This window comes from Terrapene carolina, unplaced genomic scaffold, assembly GCF_002925995.2.
Source record: "Terrapene carolina triunguis isolate 2854851 unplaced genomic scaffold, T_m_triunguis-2.0 Scaffold113, whole genome shotgun sequence".
Classification (NCBI taxonomy): domain Eukaryota; kingdom Metazoa; phylum Chordata; order Testudines; family Emydidae; genus Terrapene; species Terrapene triunguis.
Window position 1 is genome coordinate 13,158,713 of NW_020664464.1, and position 24,736 is coordinate 13,183,448.

General features: G+C 41.7%; 1 protein-coding gene across 5 annotated transcripts in view; it reads left to right on the forward strand.

The window, feature by feature from the left end:
• The window catches only part of TRPM3 (transient receptor potential cation channel subfamily M member 3), a 595,793-nt gene that overhangs the window by 509,356 nt on the left and 61,701 nt on the right, over positions 1–24,736 (forward strand). For all 5 annotated transcript variants that reach the window (XM_024211010.2, XM_024211011.2, XM_024211012.2 and 2 more), the window contains exons 9-12: positions 7,145–7,217; positions 17,182–17,282; positions 18,765–18,899; positions 21,210–21,260. In XM_024211010.2, coding sequence (XP_024066778.2) covers positions 7,145–7,217; positions 17,182–17,282; positions 18,765–18,899; positions 21,210–21,260 — 360 coding nt within the window. The remainder of the gene's footprint in view (positions 1–7,144; positions 7,218–17,181; positions 17,283–18,764; positions 18,900–21,209; positions 21,261–24,736) is intronic.

The window sequence follows — 24,736 nt, forward strand, 5'->3', positions numbered from 1 at the left end:
TCACACTACTGTGGCTCTTTTGGGTAATGCTGATTGCTAATTTAGCTCCTGAACCACTGAGGTCTGAGTACCATAGCACTAAGGTATAGCATATCTTAAAAAAGGATGTGCCTATATTGAGCAACAAAATGTTTGCATCAAAAAAATGAGAAATTTTTCTGTATGTATCTGCAAGTTTTCCTTGAGAAAATACCCATTTTGTTGACATTTCACATAAAGTAAAATTGTGTGAACGAAACATTCCCTCCCTACAACATACATTTGTTGTGTATATATGTAACAAAAATTATCAGTTTAGAGTGCTTTTTGTTATGTAATTTGCCAGTGTTCTATAGTAAAAATCCAAAATATTCCAGCAACACTGTTGTAAACTGAAATATTTTAGACACCCAAATTTTCAAAAGTCCCCATACTATGCAACTCTGGTCTGTGTGCCTTGCACACAGGCACTGCAAAACAGCAAGTATGTATTGTACACACACAGACAATCTGGGAAATCTGTATATTTAACTCCTGATGTAGCATACGTTCTTTTGGGGATGTAAATCATTTTTGAATGTTCACTATTTGCTAAGATGCCCTCAGCTAAAACAAAACAACCTACTGTATTTTGCAGAATTGCAATGCAGAATCACAGTGAAGGCTGCTAACCAATAGGGCACATCATATTAGATAAAACCTACCATGATGAGGCAGAACCACACAGAGAAGGGGAAGAAAAAGGGAATCGGTCAAGGAAGAAACGGGTTTTCACTAGGGAGAAAACAGTGCTGATTTTAAGTGAGTGCTTTGGCAAAGAATTCTGGAGTCAGGGCAGTTTGTTTTCTTAATTGCTTTCTATCCTGCCCCTTCCTCTCTGTCCCCTTTTTACTTGGTTTCTACCTGCCTTGCCTGAAAATGAGTTTACTACCCTGCTGGACTGTAATTGGAGCTGGCAAGTATCACAGTGTGCTGTGATCATTGTGCTTGCAGTGACAGTCTGGTTTGGCTCAGTGACTTCCCAGCACTTTTTCCTCGGAAGGATTAGAACACAGCTAGCTGTCTCTAGAGGTTAATCCTGGTCACATTAACGTGCATTCAGTAAAATCCACACTAGGGGAGAAAGGGACCTTTGCAGGACTTTTCTTTTCCTAATATTTTTAGGGGTGAATCCTGGTCCATGTACATGGCAGGTTTTGTGGGAGCAAAGAGGGGAGAATCCTGTCTGGCACTGCATTTATTCTCTGGCTGCTATTGTGTGTCCGTCTCCATCAAGCTCATATAGGCGGTTGGCGAGCAGATCCACACTGTATGACGTCCCATTGTCCGACCCTTCTCCTGCACCATGGCAGTGTGAAAGGAGCCCTGCAGAACTGCATTCCATGCTACACATGAGACCTTCCGGCACCTTCCTCATCTAAAGAACATTATTGTTGATCCTACATAATGAGAGGCACTCTGCTTTCTCTCTCATAGAGATTGGATGTTTATTCCTTCACTAAAGTCAAATATAAATCATCTGGACTGAAAATACATGTTTTGCTCTTTACAGAGAAAAACAACAAGGATGCAGCAAGGGGACTATGCATAGAGCTAGACTCAGCAATCATCCAGGTGCACATTACTGCTGCTTTTCCAGCATGTTAGTGCCCCCCATTGTTGGAAATGGGGAGGCTTTGCTCCTGTTTCCAGGTGTCAGATAGGATTTGGTCCAGAAACTCTAACTGCATTATTGGGCAGCCCTCCTCTTAAGACGTTTTTCTCAAATGGGCTATTTGCTTTTGTGAAGACAAGAAAAAATGATTTAAAAAGCGAAAACAAACCGTCCCTCATTTAACAAAGGTTTGTGCTGTGATTGTAACTTGCACTTGTTCTCTAGCAGGCCTCCTGCCTCAACCTAGTGCCCGGAAGAGTCATGGCATGTCAATAAACAGTATCAGCATTTCCAGAAGATGGAAGCGGCAGCAGCAACAACAAAAGACAGTAAAAATCATTTTTTCTTAAAAAGAACTCAAGTTAACAGATTCAAAGAGCCAGCTACAAATAAAAATAATGTGGCTCAGTCTAGAGGAAAAATGGAGATTTTTTCCCCCCTCTTTCTACCAGAAAAAGAACATGATTTTTCAGGGCCAAAAGAAACAATTAAGTAGATAAAACAGTTTCAACCACACTGGGAAGAATGGAAAACTGTTTAAAGATGAGGTTCAAGCCAGGTCAGCATAATGTGAAATCCTGAGTCTAGACTAGTAATTCGCTTTTTCCAGTTAGCAGATGAATGGCAATACCAGTCTGTATAATACTATACATCTTTCCCTTCTTTCCTCTTAACAGATTAAAAATAATGCAGTCTTAAGTACAGGCACATAGTACTTCTTTGAAATATAATTTAATATATATTTATTTTGTTTAGCCCTGTAAGTAAATGGTTTAGAATGTATGTTTCCTGTTTTTCGGGATGTTCAATTGTTCTCTCTTCATTCTTGTAGGACAGAAATTAAGGCTATTTGCTTTCTGTAGTTCTGTGGTAGGCTTTAAAAAAGAAAAGGCAAAGGGTAAAATCATCATAAGCCTAAGCCCCATTGAAAGGGAATGATACAGAGGGCTGGTCCACACTAAGCCCCCAGTTCGAACTAAGATACGCAACTTCAGCTACGTGAATAACATAGCTGAAGTCGAAGTATCTTAGTTCGAACTTAAAGGTACTTACCGCAGGTCCACATGCGGCAGGCAGGCTCCCCCGTCGACTCCGCCTACTCCTCTCGCGGAGCAGGATTACCAGCATCGACGGCGAGCACTTCCGGGATTGATTTATCGCGTCTAGACAAGACGTGATAAATCGATCCCAGAAGATCGATTGCTTGCCGCCGAACCAGCGGGTAAGTATAGACGTACCCTAAGACTCCTAAATCACTTTAAGCACTTTTGATAATTTTACCCTAAGACTTTGCTAGCACCATTTCTGAGGAACTGGTAAACATTTTGAAATGTACAGGGGAATTCCCCGACTGCCTAAGAGTTTTGGTCAGCACCAGGAAAGTTGTCAGATGGTTAACTCTTCACAGGTTAATTGACAGGTCTCCATTAGACTGGTCATGCAAAACAAGCAAAAGCCACAGCAGTATCATGGGAAAGTGTGTACTCTTCAAATGACCTTTAAGTTCAGTTGCTCTTTAATAACATTTTACAGGTCTTTTAAAGAATACGCCACCACTTTTGTCCCCTGTATTTGTCAGCCAATATACCAGTGGGGGAAGAAAAGAAAGAACTTTCCTGCAAACAGTTTACAAATGATGTGCAAAAATTATAACCTTAATAAATGAATCAAAAAAAGGAAGTTTATTTGGCATCTGTACCAGGGGTTCCATTTCTAGAAATGTCCAGCAGAGCAGAGGCAAAATCACAGAACAGTTTAAAAAAGCAAATTCTCCACAATATAATTTGGAGAATTATTTCCATAGTGCTAAATGTGTGCTAGACAAATGAGAAATCAAGCTTCCTGCCCCAAAGAGCTTAAAATATGAGGGTTTCACCTGGGTGTGGCTGCCACTGAAGAGCTAATACAGGCATAGCTGGATTCAGGGCCGCCCAGAGGGGGACAAGTGGGGCAATTTGCCCCAGGCCCCGGGCCCTGCAGGGGCCCCCATGAGAATATAGTATTCTATAGTATTGCAACTTTTTTTTATGGAAGGGGCCCCCAAAATTGCTTTGCCCCAGGCCCCCTGAATCCTCTGGGCAGCCCTGGCTGGATTCTCTTTTCTGCTTTAGCACTGTTAGTGTGAGGATGGGGAATGATGTGTCTCTCTTAGCTCCCTCGGTCTATCCAGTATCCTCTCTGCACATACCATGACCTCATGGAATTCCTTCCCTAGTGTCCAGAGAAAAGGGGAATGGTACAGCATAGGCAGCTGACCTTCCTCCATTCTGCATGGGAAAGAGTAGATCCAGGCCAACACAATCAGATACTGTCTCATGGTTCTCAATTAGAAGGTAAATAATTTAAATATATATAATACACAATAGACTGTTCCATGCAACAGATATGATTTAGGGGGCTAGGCAATTAACTTATCAACATAAAATAGAGTAACAATATACTGCATGACGTAACCAAATGATGATTACTAATATATAAAGAATGTGAACCCCAAGGAGGCAGTGGCTCTCTTTAAAGTGGTCCATAAGGTGAAATAACTAGAGTAATGGAATAAAATTTTAGAAAAGAAAAATGTAGGTCAACATCAAAGAACAGTGTCTGTTGTAGGCCTATCATTTAAGTACTCTTATTTTAGAGTTGCAGTAGCAACCCGATAGTTCAGCTTGTGACTTGCGTTCCCTTAAATAAAACAGCATTTGATCACTCCCCAAAAAGTTTAGCTATCTTTACACACCTCAGTGCACGGATGTACAGTTCTTTTTTATCTTAATGGGAGAATCATGTATGCATATCCAGTGAGGGAAATACGGTGACTACCATTAGAAAGACCATGTTTGCTTCACTGACATTTACCTTTATCATCTGTACTTAGAGTGGGTTACTCTGCAAATGTCAGTGCAAATTTAACCACCCCAAGTGGTCAGTGAGCTGTTTTAATAACATCCAGATACTGCTTTTCAGTATACTGAGAAGATTTACCCCACTAGGCTAGCTGGAAATAGTCAGTAGCAATCAGGAGACAGACATTAATGATATTTGAAACTAATATTCTATTCATCGGTGAAGATTTTGGGAGCAAAAAGGTATGGGCCAAATCCTGAGATTGTTTCTAACTCCTTGCTTAGCCAAAACCCTCATCCTAGTCAATGGCCTGTTTCAGAAAGATGCTCGACAAGAGTAACTCAGATTTATTTCAGTGTGTGTTATGGGGGCTTTGCACCTCTCAGGCTCAGTGTGAGTTTTGCCTGAATAAGGACTTCAGGATTTGGCCCTACATGCTCATCCCTGTGAGTGTGGGAATTGAGGGACACCTAAACAATCCATAGCCCTGCAGAGCATATGTAAAAATCCCTAATTTATGACTAATTACCCTCTCTTCACAGCCACTCTAAACAAATATAAACCTGGAAACAGTGCAGTTCATCTTTGGCCCCTTATCCTTTATCTCTGAGAAGGTGGAAACAGCCCTTAGTCATGGGTATTAGCGCAACTCCTGATTCCCACCCAGGCATGCCTCCCTTACCTCTCGCCTCCCTGTCTCTCCCAGGTATTATTTTGTGTGGCTTCATTATCCTTTTTGTTGTATCAGAGAGAGCTGATGTATTCCAAATAAAAGCTGACAGGAACATGCAGCCCTGTTCTTTAATTAAACAGCCTAAGAATTACAGCAGCCCAACAGAAATCACACTGCAGCAGGGTACAAAAGTTATCTGTGCTACTGACAGTTTTTCACATATTGCTGATCTATTGTTGAATATAGATGTATAAAATGCTCTCCAAACCAAAAGCTTTTTTCCTCAAACCTATAATTACCACCTCAGGAAAAATTAAATCTGATTCCACCTGGTTTGATGACGACAAACTGCTGGCATTGGTTAAAAAAAGTCTTGGTTCTGTAATGAGGACTCTACACATAGTAGCCCAGCTTTCTGGCATTTAATTCCGTCAGAGTCGCAACTATTTAAACATTATCCTTTGGCCACTTTAAAACAAATGCTCAGTTAGCAAGGACAGAGCTGAATTTAAACACTTCTTAAGACACCCATCAAAGGACATAATTGTTGTCAATTTGGCAAAGGTAGTTTGGGGTTCAGGACTGGAATAACACAGGTGAGATGCATAGACAGAACTGCTTGAGGAAGCTTTCACAGTGTTTGCCCACAATATAGCCCTATTTTAACTCCTCTCTTTATATAAGAGCAATAGTCACCTACTAGAATTAAGAGGCAAATTTACATCACAAGCTTTCACATTGTAGTCACTAAACCTAGAGCTACACAGACGCATAAGAGATTTCAGAATCAATTATCGCAAATATCAAGAGCCCACAGTTAAATTTGGACTGTTTATTTGGGACACTAAACAGGGGATGAGTTGTCAGTGAGCTCTAACAGGGAGACAAGGTGACACTGAGGCTATGTCTACACTACACCGCTTTTAGCGACATGGCTGTGTCACTACAGCCATGCTGCTAAAAGGCACACAGTGTAGCCACGGTTTGTTGGCTCTCCTGCTGACAAAAAACTTCCACCCCCAAGGAGCAGCATTTGCATAGTCAGCAGGAGAGTGCTTCTGCGGACAATGAGGCAAAACTTTTGTCTTGGGGGGGGAGGGTTAACACCTCTGAAAAACAAAAGTTTTGTCATTCAATTGCCAGTGTAGGTAGGGGAGAAAGGGAGAAGTTGAGAGATTTAGTTTGGCTCAGTGGAGCAACACAATATGGTACCCTTCAAGGGAACTGAGTGATGACAAGTGAACAGCTTTTTGGAGGAAGTACCCAATATCAATTGCTACAGGGAATTGGAAAAAGTTGACATAAAACGGATGCTATGATATCTAATGTGTTAGTAGATAACTGGCACACAAGCTGGAGTGCTTGTTGCTGCTCTTATCACAAGTGGGAGGGGGGTGTGAAGGGTGGTAGGGAGCGAGAGTTTTACTCTTCATGCAAGGAAAGAGCAAGAGAGTTTGCATTTGTAAATGTTTAACCCAAGTCTTAACTAGGACTTAATTGATCTAAAAGAATGTGTAATCTGATTATATGTAACTAATTTGTTGCAGTCTGAAATCATGGTGCTGAGTAGGGTTGTGGTTTGAATGGTAAACATCAAGGGTCATTCTCCATCAATCTGTCCTCCGCTTATAAACCTACTGCACCAAATTCATCCCTGATTAACTCCAGTGCAGTAATAATTTTGACCCATTAAATCTAATTTTAACAGAAGGATATAATTTCCTCCTTAATTTTGGCCCTGTAGCTCTCGCTCAAAAGATTCTGGCTAGGTTCTGTTGTATGGTCATTAATGCCATTTACTGTGGTGAATTATATGGCACAGAAATCCTATTCGTGTTAATGCCATCTAATATACTTACTACTCTATGACTATGGCTAGATAATCACTTTGCAGCCATTGTGGTCTTTTGGGATCAAATGTTGCTGCACTGATTTAATTTCTAGGTGAGCGAAAACTGAACAAGTTTCTGACAGTGGCATTGTCTTCTAAATTGCAGATTACAGTATTTCGCATGGGATCGGAAGGACACCAGGACATTGATTTAGCTATCCTGACAGCATTACTAAAAGGTAAATAGAGTTTCGCTGCACAGTGAGTCCATTAAAAATCCAAATGGTTTAACTCTGTCTCTGATGTACTGCAATCCTGCATTTATTGACAGTGTATAAAGTATCTAAATGGTAAATTATAGGAGGAAACAATAAGTACTTGATGCTTCAGCTACTTCTCAGACTGCACAATCCAATGAATGCATTAACATTTAAAAAATCCCAGTTCTTCTCCTTGAATCCTTAATCTTAACCAACAGTACTGTGTCAGAAGAAACATCAGTGTGCAAGGAAAGAGAGACCTAAAGAAACACAGAGAGAATATTTAATGTCACTACAATGCAGGCATCTCCATGCTCTGTAAAATATACGTGATAATTTGTCTCAATTTAAAATGGTCTGTTGTAAATTAGTGTTTGTAATACATTCTTAAACAATAGCTGATTGGGTCTACTTTTTTTTTTTTGGCCAAACAATTTTAACAAAAAAGAATGTGGTGCATTGTTATACAATTATAGGTGAGATGTAGGGTATGGTTGTGTGTGCTTACTTTATCATATTATGATGAATCACCAAGTAATTCATCAAATTACATAGTCTCTCTATCAAAAGTTGTCAAAAATATAGTCTGCTAGCAGCCATTTGTCTTTTGTGTTAGTTATTCATGCACTCTGGGGAACCAGCAGAATGATGGACCGGATAACATGCTGTAATACAGTGGTGACCCTTAAAATCTTACCGATTACCTTAGATAATAGTCAGTGTTACGGGTAGATAGCCATAGTATTTGCAGTATTCAGAGTCTTCCTTATAATTAAGGCTAAGATTTTGTCATGGTTATTTTTAGCAAAAGTCACAGACAGGTCATGGGCAATAAACAAATATTCACAGAAGCCGTGACCTGTCTGACTTTTGCTGCTGCAAACATGCGACTCCATGGTTTTCCCCACCACCGTGGTGGCTGGGAGCTTCAGGGTTCTCTTCCCCCTTCCCCCCCCGCCCCCGTGAGGCTGTCCCTGGTCGCTGGAATCCTGAGTAGGGCCCCCTGAGGCAGCTGTCAACTGTCGTTGAAACCTTGCCGGGCCCCGCTGGCTGCCAGCTCGAGTCCCACAGACCCAGGGGCTATAGCAGAAAATGTCACGGAGATCTCTGGATTCAGTGACCTCCATGACATAAACGTAGCCTTACTTACAATTAGTAGAGAGGAGTACAAGTGGATACTACAAATAGAGGTAACCTCATATGCTTATTTTAGGTAAAATTGGGAATATTTTAAGAAGAAACTACTCTACATCTTTATCTCTAACTTTGGTGATCTTTTGAAGGAAATAAGGGCTGGTCTATACTTAGCCGCTAGTTCGGCGGCTGGAAATCGAACTTCCAGGAAGTGCTCGCCGTCGACTGCGGTACTCCAGCTCAACGAGAGGAGTACCGCGGAGTCGACGGGGAGCCTGCCTGCCGCGTGTGGACCGCGTCTGAACCGCGGTAAGTTTGAAGTAAGGTATGTCGAATTCAGCTACGTTATTCACGTAGCTGAATTTGCGTACCTTACTTCGACTTGGGGGGTAAGTGTAGACCAAGCCTAAGATACAGCAGGGAGATACTGGGCTAGATTCTTAGTGGAATTACTTCCAACTGAGACAACTGTAAGTGAGAACTGGGCTACTTATATAGGTAATGATCACATACTTGGAAAACTCCTCAATTTGCTCCATCTGTCTGTCTGTGGCCCCATAATAATCTAAGTCTATTCTTCTATTCAGTAAATTTAAAAGATTGCATTATGACAAATCAGCTTTATATTCGCTTTTAAAATATTTTCACATTTTGATTTACTTTGGATCCAGTCTTACAGACACTCATACAATTAGTCCTAACTCACATGAGTCATTCTACTGATTTCAGGGTATTATGCATCAAAAAGGTACAGGTAGATCGCTACGGAGTAAGATCTGCTTGCAAACACAAAACTAATTTAAACAAACTGGAATTCTGTGGCAAAATAGAACTACTTGCATGATTAAGTGCTCTTCACCTGAACTTGTGTTTGGAGGATCTAGCTCTCCATTTACAAATATCCCATCTTTGTAAAAATAGGGAGTACGAATAAGTATCTACAACTGTTGTCACTCAATTCTTTATCACAAACTGTATTGGCTGAAAAATGGAATAATATTTTTAAACATCAAGCAGTTCTTTTAAGAATAGTTCTGGAAATATTTGTGGCATGAACGGTGACTGCCATATGTAAACAGCACACAGGGTGTTACCATGTTCCTCAGTACCAGCATTTCTGCCATCTCACTTGCTACAAACTTCAAATATACAACTCAACTTCTGAGTCCATTGTGAAGAGGGTCCGCGTTTCTCTCTCACACACACCATATGTTGTTGCTTTTTACACACCATATGAGCTCTCATTTATATAGTATTAAAATTCAAGAAGCCTAATAAGAAATGTATGTGCGTATGGTGTGCAGGATGGGGTGCATATGTTATACTGCCCTAATGTGTTAAAGTATGCAGATAATAATGAACCCTTCCCAATGTTTTTCTGTTCCTACCAGAAATGGTTTGAAAAACAATGAAATGTGATAACATATTTTTTATGGTCTGATGTTTGCATGGAATTCCAGCAATGTGTTCCCCCTTAACAGATAACGAGGCCAGTTAAATCACCGTGCTGAAATAAGAACCGGAAGGTTAGATGGTATTTTGGGGGTGCCATTCTGCTGCCTAAGAAATTTTCCTACAATTGTCAGCAAGCTGATCCCTATTTTCTGGATTTGGTGGCCTGCGCTGCCATGTGGGAGACTTGGATGTGACTAAATTCAGTGTGGGACTAACAAAGTGCAGCTTTAATTTAAGTTAATGGGAATTGTGCCTGCTTATTCCAGGGCTGAGGCCTTGGCTACACTTGCGAGTTACAGTGCTGTAAAGCCTCCCCCAGCGCTGTAACTCACTCCCCGTCCACACTGGCAGGGCACTTACAGCGCTGTATCTCCCTGGGTACACCGCTGCAGGTACTCCACCTCCCCGAGAAGCATAAGAGATACAGCGGAGTGGCTACGACTCTCCCCTGTGAATGTGTACCAGGAAACAACCTGCAGCGCTGTACTGATCACCTTGTCAAATGGCCAATCCTCTCCATTGTTGTAACCGGCTGCAGGAATGCGGAAGTGCCGATTTCAAAGCTCGTACCACAGAGAAGAAACTAACAGTTTGCTGTTTGCTTGAATGAATGAGCAGGGGGGCCGGGAGTTCGGAACTTGCAAAATAGAGTGCTGACACGCTCCAAAAAGCACTCTCTCTCCCCCCACACTCCCTGTCACACTCCATCCCACCCCCACCCCGTTTTGAAAAGCATGTTGCAGCCACATGAATGCTGGGATAGCTGCCCATAATGCACCGCTCCCAACACAGCTGCATATGTTGCAAGTGTGGCCACGCCACTGCGCTGGCAGCTGTCAGTGTAGACAGACTGCAGCGCTTTTCCCTACTCAGCTGTACGAAGACAGGTTTACCTCACAGCGCTGTACAGCTGCAAGTGTAGCCAAGGCCTGAGTTTCCCCCTAGTCTCTTGCCCTGCAGGCTGAAAGAATCTGGGCTTGTGGGGAAAGAAGAGCACTCAGCCCCACCAGGGAGATGAATGCCTTATGATCAATAGCAGCTCCTTTGGTTGACAGACTGGCATATTGTGAGAATCAAAAGATGAAGAATAGTGACTGTGACATAGGTTCTAAAGCAGGGAGAAGTATGGGAAGATCCTCCTGGTTCTAACAGAGATGCAGATAGCACCTCCTCTCTCTCCCAGTCCCATGACTGACCAAATCTTCAGGTGGTTCAAGTTTGGCTTGACCTAAGAGTTTTGCTTTGCTTTTGATTTCTGATCATTGAGCATGATTATAAGGCACAGATGAGACAATATAGAGTGCAAATATCCAGGCATGCATGTCTGATGGTCGTGCATGATGGGATTTTACTTTTTGCCTACCAAAAAAAATTGGGGGGGGGGGGGGGAGGGGAAATCTCTAAATGGTGATTCATTTGTTTTGTCTCAGAGCCAAGCAAGGCATTTACTTTTACCCACCCCACTAACTTTCCACATGCCGAAGCAGAGAGTATCTTACCTAGCCTGGCATTTTAGATTTTTGTTTGGTTTTATAAACAGATGTTTCCTTCCAAACATGTGTAAGAAAAGTCTGCACAGAACAGTAAACTAGCAATGTTCTGTTTAAATAATTTAACTATTTAAAGACCAGAGCATGGACCACGTGCAAATGTGTGACTTTAAAATACTACTCTGGGTTGGTGACTGCCAACCAAGGAAATGAGCAGACATTATCTTATTACAGTGGTAGATGTTTCTTTATGTTTAAAAAAAAAATAGAAGCAACCAAACAAAGGCTTTTCTAATAATATTTCTGAATCTCTCTCTTTATTTTTAACACAGATGCCATTTGGTTTGTGGTTAACATTAATGTTTTGCTGCTACTCCATAGTAACAAGTGTAGTTAAAATCTCAAGGTATTATGGACATTTTCACACAGAATTAAGGAAAAGAAGTTCGTCCAAAGAAACCAAAAATCATCCCTTGCTTAAATAAATAAAAATCGCAAACCCGGGAAATACGTGATTTCAAAATGTTATTCTGATCTTAATGATTTTAACAGGATCCTTCCACTATACTCTGCCTAAAGTGTGAAAACTTGACATTTGCTATTAAGGCAATCACAGAAACTGCAGTTCTTCATCCCTGTTTGTTAGTAGGACACAGATCGGCTCCTTAAATTTGACATTCTGCTTTTTTCCAGGTATTTTTCCAAGGTTTGAATCCCAACATGTATTCCCCAAAGACTTCAACCCCAGCAGTGCTCCTCCTACAATGTAATTCTCTGTGCAGCCAAAGAGGATGATTTATAAGACAGGGAAGGGTCATTCTCTATTTAAAAAGTTTTTTGCAGTACCAGCTCCTGCTGCAATACTAAGTTTGTGATCAGGATATATACCCTGCAGTGGTCCTGTCTGGTCTAGAATATCATTTTTGCAAGTATCAGCTATTCATATCTTCTCCTTTCTCAGTAAATGTAAAGGTGTTGCCTCTTCATCCATATTGGTAGTATAAGACACCATTTTCATTGAAGTGATCTTCTATTATCTCAGAAGGAGGTTGATCCTCTGAGGGTAATTTATTTACATCTCTTTCGATGCTTTGCTGATATCCATGATTTTGTAGCATGCTGAGGGCAGCACTGATAGTTCGCTCAAGAATTTGAAGAGCTAAAATTTTCAGTTTGAGCACCCCATCTTCAAGCTCTTATGCCATTCAAAAGTTGCTTGATTTCTGACTTTCTGAAGAGGATGAAAGAAGACAAATTTTCTAGATTCTACTTTATATCACCTGTCTTCTTGTTAACATCAAGCTTCTTGATTGTAAAGAACAGGAAAATGTAGGGAATGTGTATTACTTTTTTTAAATCAATGTGTTCAGCTAGTGAAATCTCTTCAAGAAAGTATGAGACAAGAAAGTTAAAGGCAACATACTGTGATTAGTACCACAAATGCCTGGTTTTTGTGATGTATCAAAGATCCTCAATTCATAATACACTATAAGGGAAAGACTGGGTCCTGCAGGATCACAAGGCTATTGCAATGCCTGAAGAATATTGACAGCACTGTCATGTTTCCATCCAATGGACACATAGGGCTTCTCAAGTCCTTTCACTGTCTGAATTGTTAATATTTTGGAAGAGGCGCACTGTATGGTATATACTCATTATGACATGACTGCCACATAATTCACTGATATGTTCACTGAACCATTTGCAAGGCTAATGTAAACCTGATGCCTGTGCACTCCTCCAGCTTGTGAATAAGTCATGATTCATGCTTACAGAGCATCCATCATGTAGCATCTGATTGTCCTGGAAGGCACAGTGTGATGGGTCTGTCAGCCATGAATTCACTGAACATTTGACACAAAAGGATATGGCATTAGCTCAGTACAGTATGTTTCAGAGATAGGCAGGAGTCTGTTAACTGCTCCCCTATTTATTAATATAATTGTTATTGTCAATTTTTTTTTGTTAACTGCCAGTAATATTCTTTAAGCTGTACAAGATACAAATGCAGTAGGAGACAGAGGAGTTAATGTAGATTGTTATTTTTCTAATCTAACACCCTTCAGCTCTAATGATACGATGGAACAGAGAGAATGTTTGACATGAAGTTGTGCTTAAAAGCATCAGGGAAGAAGTGACTCTCTTAGATTCTCCTTCAGACATGGTTATCTGGACAATGCGATGTCTTGGGGGCATCCCCTCTAGATTCTTGACCATGAACATTTGAAAAAAAAAAAAAAAAAGACTATCCTAGAGAATCCATCACAGGTTTTACACTGAGCACTGTGTCTCTAGGAAATTCCAGCAAGTACAGGATGCTGCAGTATGTCTCTCAATAACACAGGCTACCACAAGCACATCAGACAAGTCCTCTGCTCTCTCTACTGACTTTCATAGATCATCAAGTTAAGTTCAAGGTACTCAATGGCCTGAGCCCAGGATATCTAAAAGATCACCTAAAACTCCAGGATGAGGACTGTGGTTTACAACTCTACTCCCTGGGCACAATGGAATTTTCTACCATAAAGGTAAAGCTCATCTGTGCTGGAGACAGAGCTTTCCAAGGGGCCAGTCTAAGACTGTGGAATTAACTCCCAGGGATATTAAGGACCCTCACAGACCTCACCACCTTCCACTTCTTCCCCTTTTCTACTATAAACCCACAGCAGTGTGTACATTAAAAAACAAAAACCCTTCCAAAACAAAACACACTGTAAAGATAATTTTCCTTGTGAGCAGAGGATGAGAGGGAGAATGAACCACACGTGACAGAAGTTAGTCATGTGTCACTACTGGAAGGCACTCAGATACCACAATGATAAGAACCTGAATAGAACAGAAAAGCGTCCACTGGAATAAGAGTTTGGGAACAGACCTGCTGACAAGAGGGGTCGGGGGGGAGGGAAAGGGGGCAATTGCCCAGGGGCTCAGGCAATTTAAAAGAGCCCTGGCCCCTGACTGCCCCCCCCAACCTCCACCCCATCCAACCACCCCCTGTTCCCTGTCCTCTGACCCTGGAACCCTCTGCCCCATCCAGCCCCCCTGCTCTCCACCCCCTTACCGTGCTACTCAGGGCGGCAGGAGCTCGCAGCCCTGCCACCCGGCCAGAGCCAGCCAGCCACACCGCCCGTGCTGCCCGGCTGGAGCGGCAGGCCAGAACACTGGCGGCGCGGCGCGCTGAAGCTGCGGGGGAGGGAGAACAGCTGGGGAGTGGCCGGGGGCTGGCCTCTGCGGCCAGGAGCTCCGGTTAGGATGGTCCCGCGGGTCCCCCATAGTTTGCCCACCTCTGCTCTATCCCCAGGCTGTACTACTGCAGTTGACCTCAGCAGAACTGGAGCTTCCTTGTTTCAGATCAAAGGGAAGAGTTGGCTGTGTGTTCTCCATCAAGGCTCTTTGATTCTGGAATTCATCCCTTTATCTGATCCACCAGATCTGTTATTTCTCAGAGTGACCCTGCAAGCCTCATCTTTCCTCCCAGCATTTGTGGAGGAGGTCCATTGAGGGTTTGACAGGGTCTGTTATTTACGTGAACATATTATTAGAATGGAAGACCAATGAATTCCAGTCATGTACCATGGAATGCCACAACATGGTCAACAAGCACGTTGGAGCCAGAAATATGGGTGGCATGAGAAGATTGCCAGTGATGGACATAAATTGAATATCAAGCCAGACCACCCTAAGGACCTTGCCAAAGATTAATCTGAGTGGCGCTTGATCTGCAAGGAAGACATGTCCCTTTGGGATTTGCCATGATGATTTGTTTGGGGGAGAGGGGGATTTTTATCTGGCAATATGTATTGAATTTACATCTTCACACATCATGGCACACAGGGCCTCATCCTTCCTCAATGTAGTCAGTGACAGTTTTGCCACTAATTTTGATGGAAGCAGGATCAGGCCAAGAGAGCCTGGGATTGGAGTGGTTTTTTCTGTTTACTTAAATAGAATTATAGGGCCCTTCTTTTGTCCCTCCCAGGTATAAATACACTGGATAAGATTCTGCTCTTGTTTATACATATGTAGCAACAAGGGGGCCCACTTCAGTGTGGGTCTATCTGCATGAATGAGGGAAGACTCTGAGTCTCTATGTTTATAAAAAATAGCAAGCACCTATGTCTGTCTTATTTACAGAAGTAGTATTGTTATTTCTTAATTATAACTTCAGTGATTTACTCTGTTGAAGTTCTCGTTTTCTTTCCCCTTTTTTTCTTTTCTTGGTTGCATTGTTTACCTTTATGTTGTGGCTCTTTTCCTTAGTGATATGAAACTGTCCTGTGTGACACATAATCACAACTCTTTAATGTAGCCCTTAAAGAAAAATAATTGCTTTAGACAAAAAAATATTTGACATAGTCTTGCTACAAGGAGGTGACTGAAAAGTTAAGAATTAAGAAATTAAATTGTACTGTAATCCCTCCTAGGGTGGATTTACCCTTCACACAGAATTTTAATGTCCAATATACTACATAGTACTGTGCTTCTAATTTCAGAGGGCTGCTTTCTTCTAGAGAGGTGCATGATTTTGTATAGTAACTAAATGGGAGCAGAACCATTTTCAAGTACTTTAAAGCCATTAGCTGTGCCCAGCCAGTGGGGACTAGCTTTCAGTATAATGAGTATAAAATCAGAAAAAAAGTTAGACCTTGTCTACACTAAAGAGAAAAGTCGATCTAAGCTACACAATTTGAGTTACATGAATAGCGTAACTCAAATCAATGTAGCTTAGGTCTACTTACCGCGGAGTCCACACTACGAGACGTCGACGGGAGATGCTCTCATGTCGACTCCCCTTACTCTTCTTGATCAGTTGGAGTACAGGAGTCAACGGAAGCGCGATCGGCGGTCAATTTAGCAGGTCTTCATTAGACCCACTAAATCAACTGCTGATGCATCGATCGCCACAGCGTTGATCCTCCGGTAAGTGTAGACAAGCCCTCAAAGTGTCAGAACAACTAAAAACAAGCCTTAATACAAGAGTTTACTTCTGCTCCCTACCAGCAAAATTAAAAGGCTCTTATTTATTTTGCTGATCAGTCCATTAATACTAATTCTTATTGTTAATACTGAAGTTCAGATACTGTTTTTCGTTACAAATCAGCTCAATAACCCTGAAGTCCTTAGCAGAACATTTAAAAAAAAAAGGCAGATCAAGAATGTCCCACAAAATCAGTTAAAACTGAAGTAAAGAACTTTGTCTTGCCAAAAGCAACAACCATCTCATAAGCCTGAGCTGCATACTCTCTTAGTTAAAGAAAGTAATATTACATTTCATTATCAGCTATATGTCATGCTTGCTCATATGAATTTCTCTGCTATGGAACTTGCTGTTCATCCATACTGGTAAAAGAAGGTATAATGCAAGTATTTTCTTTGTGAGTAATACAAATCCTTATTATAATGCAGAACCCTCAGGTATCCGGCACTAATATGCATAGAAAGTGGAGGCTTCTTAATACGTAATCAGTCAAGGCAGGTACAAGACTGACATGTTTGTAGATTGGGCACATGCCTCTGTGTATATGATCTTGCAATTGGAGCAGGAGACAGTCAGGACAACTGGGTTCTATTTCTGGCTCCTATTTGAGTGGATATTATACTTGTATTTCACAAGGGTGCTGAGGCATAATTTATTAATCTTTGCTTAGGTGAAAAGTGCTATATAAATATTTTATTGCAGGAGCGCAGGGGAAGTGTTGTGTTTGATGATATAGGGCCCAGTTGTGAAGTTCTTACTCAGGAAGAATTGCCATTGACATCAGTGGGAGTTTTGACTAAGTGAAGAGATTTCATATTCTAGTGTTGGGCCATTGACTGGGTCTAAAGTATGCCTTTTTTTTCTCTCCCTGTCTGTTTATATACAGGAGCTAATGCATCTGCTCCAGACCAACTGAGCCTAGCTTTGGCCTGGAACAGAGTAGACATCGCTCGCAGTCAGATCTTTATTTATGGGCAACAGTGGCCGGTACAGTATATACCATCTTTTACAGAAACGCTTAAAATCTGACATGAAAGTGAATGCATTTTTTTTTTTAAAACAGACTAATACGGTGTTTACAACATACTGAGACATGTTCAAGTCCAACTCAAGTATCCCTGGTCAGAGCTACCGAAGGCAGAATAGATCATAAAAGTTCCCTGCTCTTCTTAAAGGAAATGAGGCCATTTAGTGATGCATCTAGATCATTGCATCCACTGCCACACTTTCCATGAGATAAACAACAAAAACTAAGCTATATTAAAATTTGTTCTGCAAACTGCCAGTGAGTGTCTGCTGCAAACCTTTTTGTGTGCAAAAAAAACCATTAAAATATATAGTTATGGGGAAAGTGAGATTTTTTTTTAACTTTTCTAAACATCCACACGACATTGTATGCTAATACTTATGATAATCTGTCATGATGTAGTAAGTTTAAGTTAGATACCTATCAGGTGTCATCAGACACAAACTTTCACAATGTGAGACTCCCAGAGCAATTGCATCAAAGAGAATTGCCTGTGTTTAAATACATTTGTTGCATTTTTATTTTAAATGTAGTCTCCAGTTCTTGCTACTCACAAAGTCGGGATTTGCAAAGGAGCCTTGCTAGCCAGTTTTTCAGTTAACCTGAATATTTCTCTTGCATTCTCTATTGGAAATAAGCATGCAAAACACATGCAGCAGCTACTGATGCCTTTCTCCATTACAAAATCACAGTGGCAATCTCTGTAAAATCTATTGTGTAAATTCAGTTCACAAGCTAAAAGCTGTAGGTACGAAGTACCTCCCCAGAACAGAGGAAAGCCAGGACTGTGCGTATAATGGATGTGATCTATCCATTGCATTTGGCCCTTGTTGGAAATGCTGTTTAAAAATATATTTCTGCTTCCATGGTTTCAAACCCTTCTTGGCTGCTTGTGCGACAATATTCACTTACTAGGAATGAGCACAAAGTGCAAAATCAAAAGAAACAAAATGTTTGTCAAGAGAGTGAAACTAATAATGAAAAGCTGACTAGGGTAGTGACTTGGTCACCTGCTACCTAAGAACTGAACCTTTCAGTTCTTAGGTCCTGATCCAGATTTATCAGAGTGTATTGATCTTAGCACACTGATCTTTTCATTTTTGTACTGATACTTTGAAACAGGGAAACCAAAATAGATTTAAAAATGTGATGGGAAAGCTAAGGGAATTCTGTCAAAACACCAAACCCTCCCCATGCTAGGTGCTTGTCTCTATCTGTTCATGCTCTCTGTATGTGTGTATATATATCTCCTCAATATATGTTTCACTCAATATGCATCCGAAGAAGTGGGTTGTAGCCCACGAAAGCTTATAAATAAATTTGTTAGTCTCTAAGGTGCCACAAATACTCCTGTTCTTTTTCCCCATGCTAGAGTGACAGTAGCATCTAGAGGCTGTCCTCTAAATACAGGAACAATCTGAGTGAATCCTTTCCTTTGGCAGGTGGGATCCCTTGAGCAGGCAATGCTGGATGCCCTGGTGTTGGACAGAGTGGATTTTGTGAAATTGCTCATTGAGAATGGAGTAAGCATGCATCGGTTTCTCACCCTCTCCCGACTAGAGGAACTGTACAATACGGTAGGGCCAAGCTAAGGCAAATTTTCTATCTGTTTGTTCATGTGTTTGTTTCACCACCCGCCCATCCTAAAATGACACAACGGTGCCCAGCACAGCCAACACCTTCTCCACAAATGAGTTACTATTTTCTTACATCACAAGCCAACATTGCTTTCTTGGGTTTGACTCTTATCATGAGAATTCACTATTGCTTCCTGCTTACTCTGTCTAAATACACATCATGAAGTCTGGTTAAATAAAGGTCACTGAAGTTGCAGACGGCACCGGGTGTTTGCTGGGAGTTGTAGTTCAGTATGATAAACCTTGGCCATTGGCAGGGAAGTTGTGGGCAAGGTAGGACCTGAAGAATAGTGCCACATGACTCCAGATCCCTAGAGAAGATGCATTGTTTTTTTAAAAAAACATTCTTTGAGTTTTCCAGTGTTTCCAACTCTTGTGATTTTATAGCAAGGTTAGCAATATTTGGTGTTTTTCTTAAAGCTGCAAATGCTGAATAGGTTATTAACTGAGAATGAGAGCTTTCATTAGAAAAACAAAGTTTCTAGCCCTTATGGTTGCAGAGAAAAGCTTTCAAATATGTACTCTTAAATACTCCAACACCAGAAAGCTTATAAAAAGAACCCTACATATATTGTTTTGTAAATCTTACGATTTTTAAGAAAAATCTCATGATGGGGGGGCTGACTTATGATTTTTGAAAGCTTGGAGTTGGTAATACCATCATGCAAAATTTCACCAGTTTTGCAATCCCCAAATTTTCCAAAATTAATAGTTTTTACTTTTACAAATTTTATTTCCAAAATGCCTTTCTCCAAAAAAAGCAAAAGTCCTTAAAGCAAATGTTTGAGTATTGCGCTGCTCTAGTTGCTTACAGCACTTCCCACACCAACGCTCACCTCTGTCACCCTCATCATAACAGCATGCCAAACAAATTATTTGGGTGCTGTTGGGGAAAACTCCCAATTCACATCAATGTCTGGTTCAGATGATTTCTGTTTCAGTCCAACTGAAAGGAGTTGTGTCATGATACATGGATACAGGGCTTTGTTCTGCCTACACATTTCAAATCCATGCCCTCATTGGGTATATCACAGGGTTCAGCCCTCACCGCCAAACTGGCACCTCTTCCTGGTCGTGCTGGGGACTGGCTCGAGGCCAACACCCATGTCTGCAGTCTGCACACTGGCACTCTGTCTCTGCTCCCACCTACAGCTCCTCTCTCAGCTCCCAGAACCGCAGCATCCTCTTTGCACTCAGCCCTATGGCTAGGTCATCATCTGTTTCTCCCTTCCGGGGGAGGGTATCTCTGTTCAACAGTCCAGCCTCTTCCCCAGTGGCAAGTTGGGGGGACACCGGCCCACCCACTACTCCGAACCCAAACCCAGGGACACTGTAAATAGCAGCCTCCTGCTTCTCCTCCGTAACCTCCCATCAATGCTGCTCTATTTCCCTGGGCCACTTCCCCATGGCCCCAGCACCTTCTTTGCCCTCACTTCACGGCACTCTGCTGCTCAGTCCCAGCAGCCAGCCAGGAGCCCCCTCTCACTCCCCCTGTCCCTGCTAGCAGCTGTTCTGTCCAAGGAACTTAGTTCTCTCAGCCCTCCAGGGATACAGTCCTTACTCCCTGGGCTCCCAGCAGCCACTGACCCTATTCTGTCCTGCTGCTCTCTTTTATCTGAGCCTGTTGGGCGTGGATTGGTTGCTCCCTGCAACTCCTCCCTGATTGGCTGTGCTTCGTACAGCCACTCTGGGCCACTCAGAGAACTCACCTCCATTGCTCCTTCTGGGGCAGGGCATGATTAACCCCTTGTATGCCTGTGTGGATTAGGTACCCCATCACAGGCTGTCACACTATGGGCCTCAGGGGCATATATTACTAATTTACTTGTGGTGGCCAGAAGTTAAGTGTCTCCAAAATATCAAACACTACAAGATTTGACTCAACTCATACACATAATAGAAAAACAAGTATCTGTGCTGTCCTAAAGCCAAAGGTACACACCTGCTCTTTGATTGGCTTGTTCTTTGACTGTCTAACCTGGGACATGTCTATTAATTGAGAAGAGAGAGCCTGAGAATTTTCTGAAGGATGTTGGACGAAGCTATGCTGTTGTCGTTTATTTGAAAAGAATGGGTAAATTTGTGTGACTGAAGTGCTACTGATTAGTAGAGGTGTGCATATGTTTGGTTGGGTGGTTAACCAGGAAAACTTTACATGAATGGAGCACCTTCCAGATTTTACATTTTATCTCCTACGTGGCTTCTGTATAAGGCAAAAATATTTGATTCTTCTTTATCTGTCATTTACAGAGACATGGACCATCCAACACTTTGTATCATCTAGTGAGGGACGTCAAAAAGGTAAGAGTCCAATAGACGGTAGGTTGGAGGTAATGTCATGATTGCTTCTCGTAATTAGAGACAGTCTCTGTTTTGCATGAGCTTTCAGATCATTCTCCTGTTCCTTCCCCTCTCCCCCTCCGTCCACCATGCCATTTCAGTCTGCATTGTTTGTTTGTATTGAATCTGAAACTCTTGCACACAATGCACAACTAACAAGTTACTGGGCTTGCTGTCTCAGTGGTTTTAGATGCTTTGGATACAGCGCTTTCGCTAGTGGAATTGTAGGCTTTTTCATGCCATGTGGATTTATGCTGTTATCTGTATTTTTCCAGACCCATGACTATTTTGGAAGCTAATGTCCATGTTGTCAGTCAATCCCTGAGACTGTAATAGATCTATATATTTTTTTTGTGCTCGATCCTAGTCCACTGCAACATTTCCAGTTCCATCTTCTGTGATACACTGTAAAAGCTGTAAAGTCCTCCATCACAAACAGCATAGAAAAAGGAATAGTGCAATAAAGCAAGAAGACAGCTTGTCTCTCCCCCATTATCAGAATTTCAAGTGAGTTTCAGGCATCTTGAACTATAAAGGTCCCAATGGGGCTAAACCAATCCACTTTCTTTAGCAATATCTTTTTTTTGGGGGGGGGGGGGGAGGATTGGCATGGGACCAGAAATAAATGAAAAACCAGTATCTTCTATATGCAGATGGTTCAAGCAGGAAATTGTGACCGTGTGCTGACCCCATCACCTTTAATTTTCTTTCAAAGGATGTGTAAACTGCAGACATTCTCAGTGCACACTGGTGCCTATGTTTCTTTAAGTAACTTGTGCCTCCAGAAGGTATATGCTTTCAAGGGGACTTTCTGTATACAGATTAACTAGTTAAATAATAGAGGGAAGAAGGAGGGAGAATTTTTGTCAGAGTACAAATCAAATTTGTGGTGTTCCTTTCATCGGTGAAAGCTAGACAGGGTTAAAGGGGCTCTGGTACAGTAGACATTTAGGGACTTCTAAACATCACAGTGTAACAGCTGATGTGTGATGCAATGCTACTATATTAAATAATGTTATATAATAATCATATTAAATAATAGTTTGGGGGGGGCAGGCCACAGCCCCATTGGTTCTAGCACACCCAAATAAAAGCAGCTAATGATGCTGTATGCAATTGTATTAAAGGATTAAAGCAGTGAAACCCCATCCCACCCCAGAATCTGATCTTACTTACCCCATTTTAGCCCCATTCATTTCAGTGTTACATAGGAATTACACTGGTGTAATGGAAAGCAATCAGAGACCTTCCAACCCCCCCCCCCTTTATTTTAATTATTCATGATGCCCCTTCTCCACCTCTTTCCTCCCACCCCTTGGCCTTTGGCTAGAAATGTAATGGCTAAAGGGTCATTTGTATATGAGGCAGAGGAAGGCTAGTTGCAGTGTCCTGCATTGCTTCCTGAAGGAGCTGGGTAAAAGTGGACCTCAGGGACTATTGCTTGTCATGGAGGTACCATGCTTGGTTTCTGAGGGAACTTCTTGTCAGTCACCCCTATAGAGTTGTGACAGCAATAGCAGCAGCCTGGGGAAAAAGTCACAGGTCATCCCTTCTGCTTCATACAGGTATAACAATGTCTGGCACTGAGTGGGAAGGCAGAGTTAGGATTGAAGTGACAGACAGGCATGGATAGTACATAATAAACAAGTTGGCAAGAGTCTATTGCTGGGGTTTCCCAACACAGAAACAAAAGAAAGCAAAAGCTTGAAAATTGATTAGAAATATTTGAAGAGGTTTGGGTCATTTTAGTTTTGTTGAGAAGGGGTCTACAGTATCATCTGTAGAGAGACATCATTAACTAATATACAAGTGTCAATGAGAAAATATGAAATAACTGCAACATAATTGGAATTGTTCGCATGCATAAATCCCTTGGATGGAGCACAGTACTCAGATTAAGCCTGAGTGCATCTAGGCTGCCTGCTTCTCTGTACTTTCTCTGTGAGGCGCAAGCTAGTAGTACATTTTGTTAGTAAATGTGTGATCATTTTTGTGTCTTTAAATGTTTGGAATGATTATCATCTGTCTTTTAGATTAAACAGATTCCATTTCAAATTCCCCGGCCTCCTCTTTCTAACATCCTTCTTCAGAAGCAAAGCGTTTCAAGTGTCAAAAGGTTGTGTTATAATAAGGGTAATTAGAACATTGTTTATCATGGTTTCCCAGGGCCTCTAATCTGAGAGGTGTTTTTAAAACAGCCTTATAGTGAAAAATTAAGTGTTTTATAAGCACTTCATATAAACAGAAGACTTTTTCATAAAGCAGTAAGAAACTAAAAGATTTTAAATATATTTTAACCACAATATGTATCCCCTGTGATTAAAAAATTTGCAAGGTATTGGAATTTTTCCTAAAATGTATCCTATTGGGGTTTGTGGTGTTGTTTGTTTTTGTTGTTGTTTTTCCTCATGTAGAATCTTTCTTTCTTTAACACTTGCCTTTATGTTGAGCAAATGTATGCTCTAACTGGAATACAGTTAATGGCTTAGAATACAAACACTAGTGCTCATCAGAAATATGCCCCATTATGGCCTATTCCAGGGGTCGGCAATGTTCGGCACGCGGCTCGCCAGGGTAAGCACCCTGGCGGGCCGGGCCAGTTTTAGTTACCTGCTGACGTAGCAGGTTCGGCCGATCGCGGCCCCCACTGGCCGCGGTTCGCTGTCCCGGGCCAATGGGGTGGCAAGAAGCCGCAGCCAGCACATCGCTCGCCCGCGCCGCTTCTCGCTGCCCCCATTGGCCCAGGACGGCGAACCGCGGCCAGTGGGGGCCGCGATCGGCCGAACCTGCCGCGTCAGCAGGTAAATAAAACTGGCCCGGCCCGCCAGGGTGCTTACCCTGGCGAGCCTCGTGCCGAACGTTGCCGACCCCGGCCTATTCTTTTCATTTTGTCAATGATGAAAAATACCTATGCCGTGCTGGCTGATATCTGACATTGTACCACAGTCCTGCACCTGAGCAATCAAATCCCTTACTAGTCAATCGATCAGTCAGGAGATTTGACACAAATTTAAATGCAAACACATTCTTGAAAATAACCTCTCAATGGAACATAGCATTATTTGACAGTGAAATGGTTCACTGTGCATGACAGAGGCAGATTGTTGGGTAGAAGCTAGTCTTTTAGTTTAGATAAATTTTTGAAGCCAGATAGTTAAATTTTCAATCTTAATGGCAGTCTCTAAAACTATAAACACCAAAGAGATTTAAAATCTGCCACCTCAACCTGGTACTTCCAGGACTAGCACAAACTATATGCATTTTATTTCATAGCTAGAATAATTTTTAAATGTTCTACTGTAAAATGTGAATTATCTTCTGTATCTTGGCAAATTACAGAATCAAAAATAACTGCTTGAAAAAGAAACATGAAAACAATGTTGAATTTGCCATAGTATATTAAAATGTATCACCCTAAATCTCTAAGATTTTTCCTT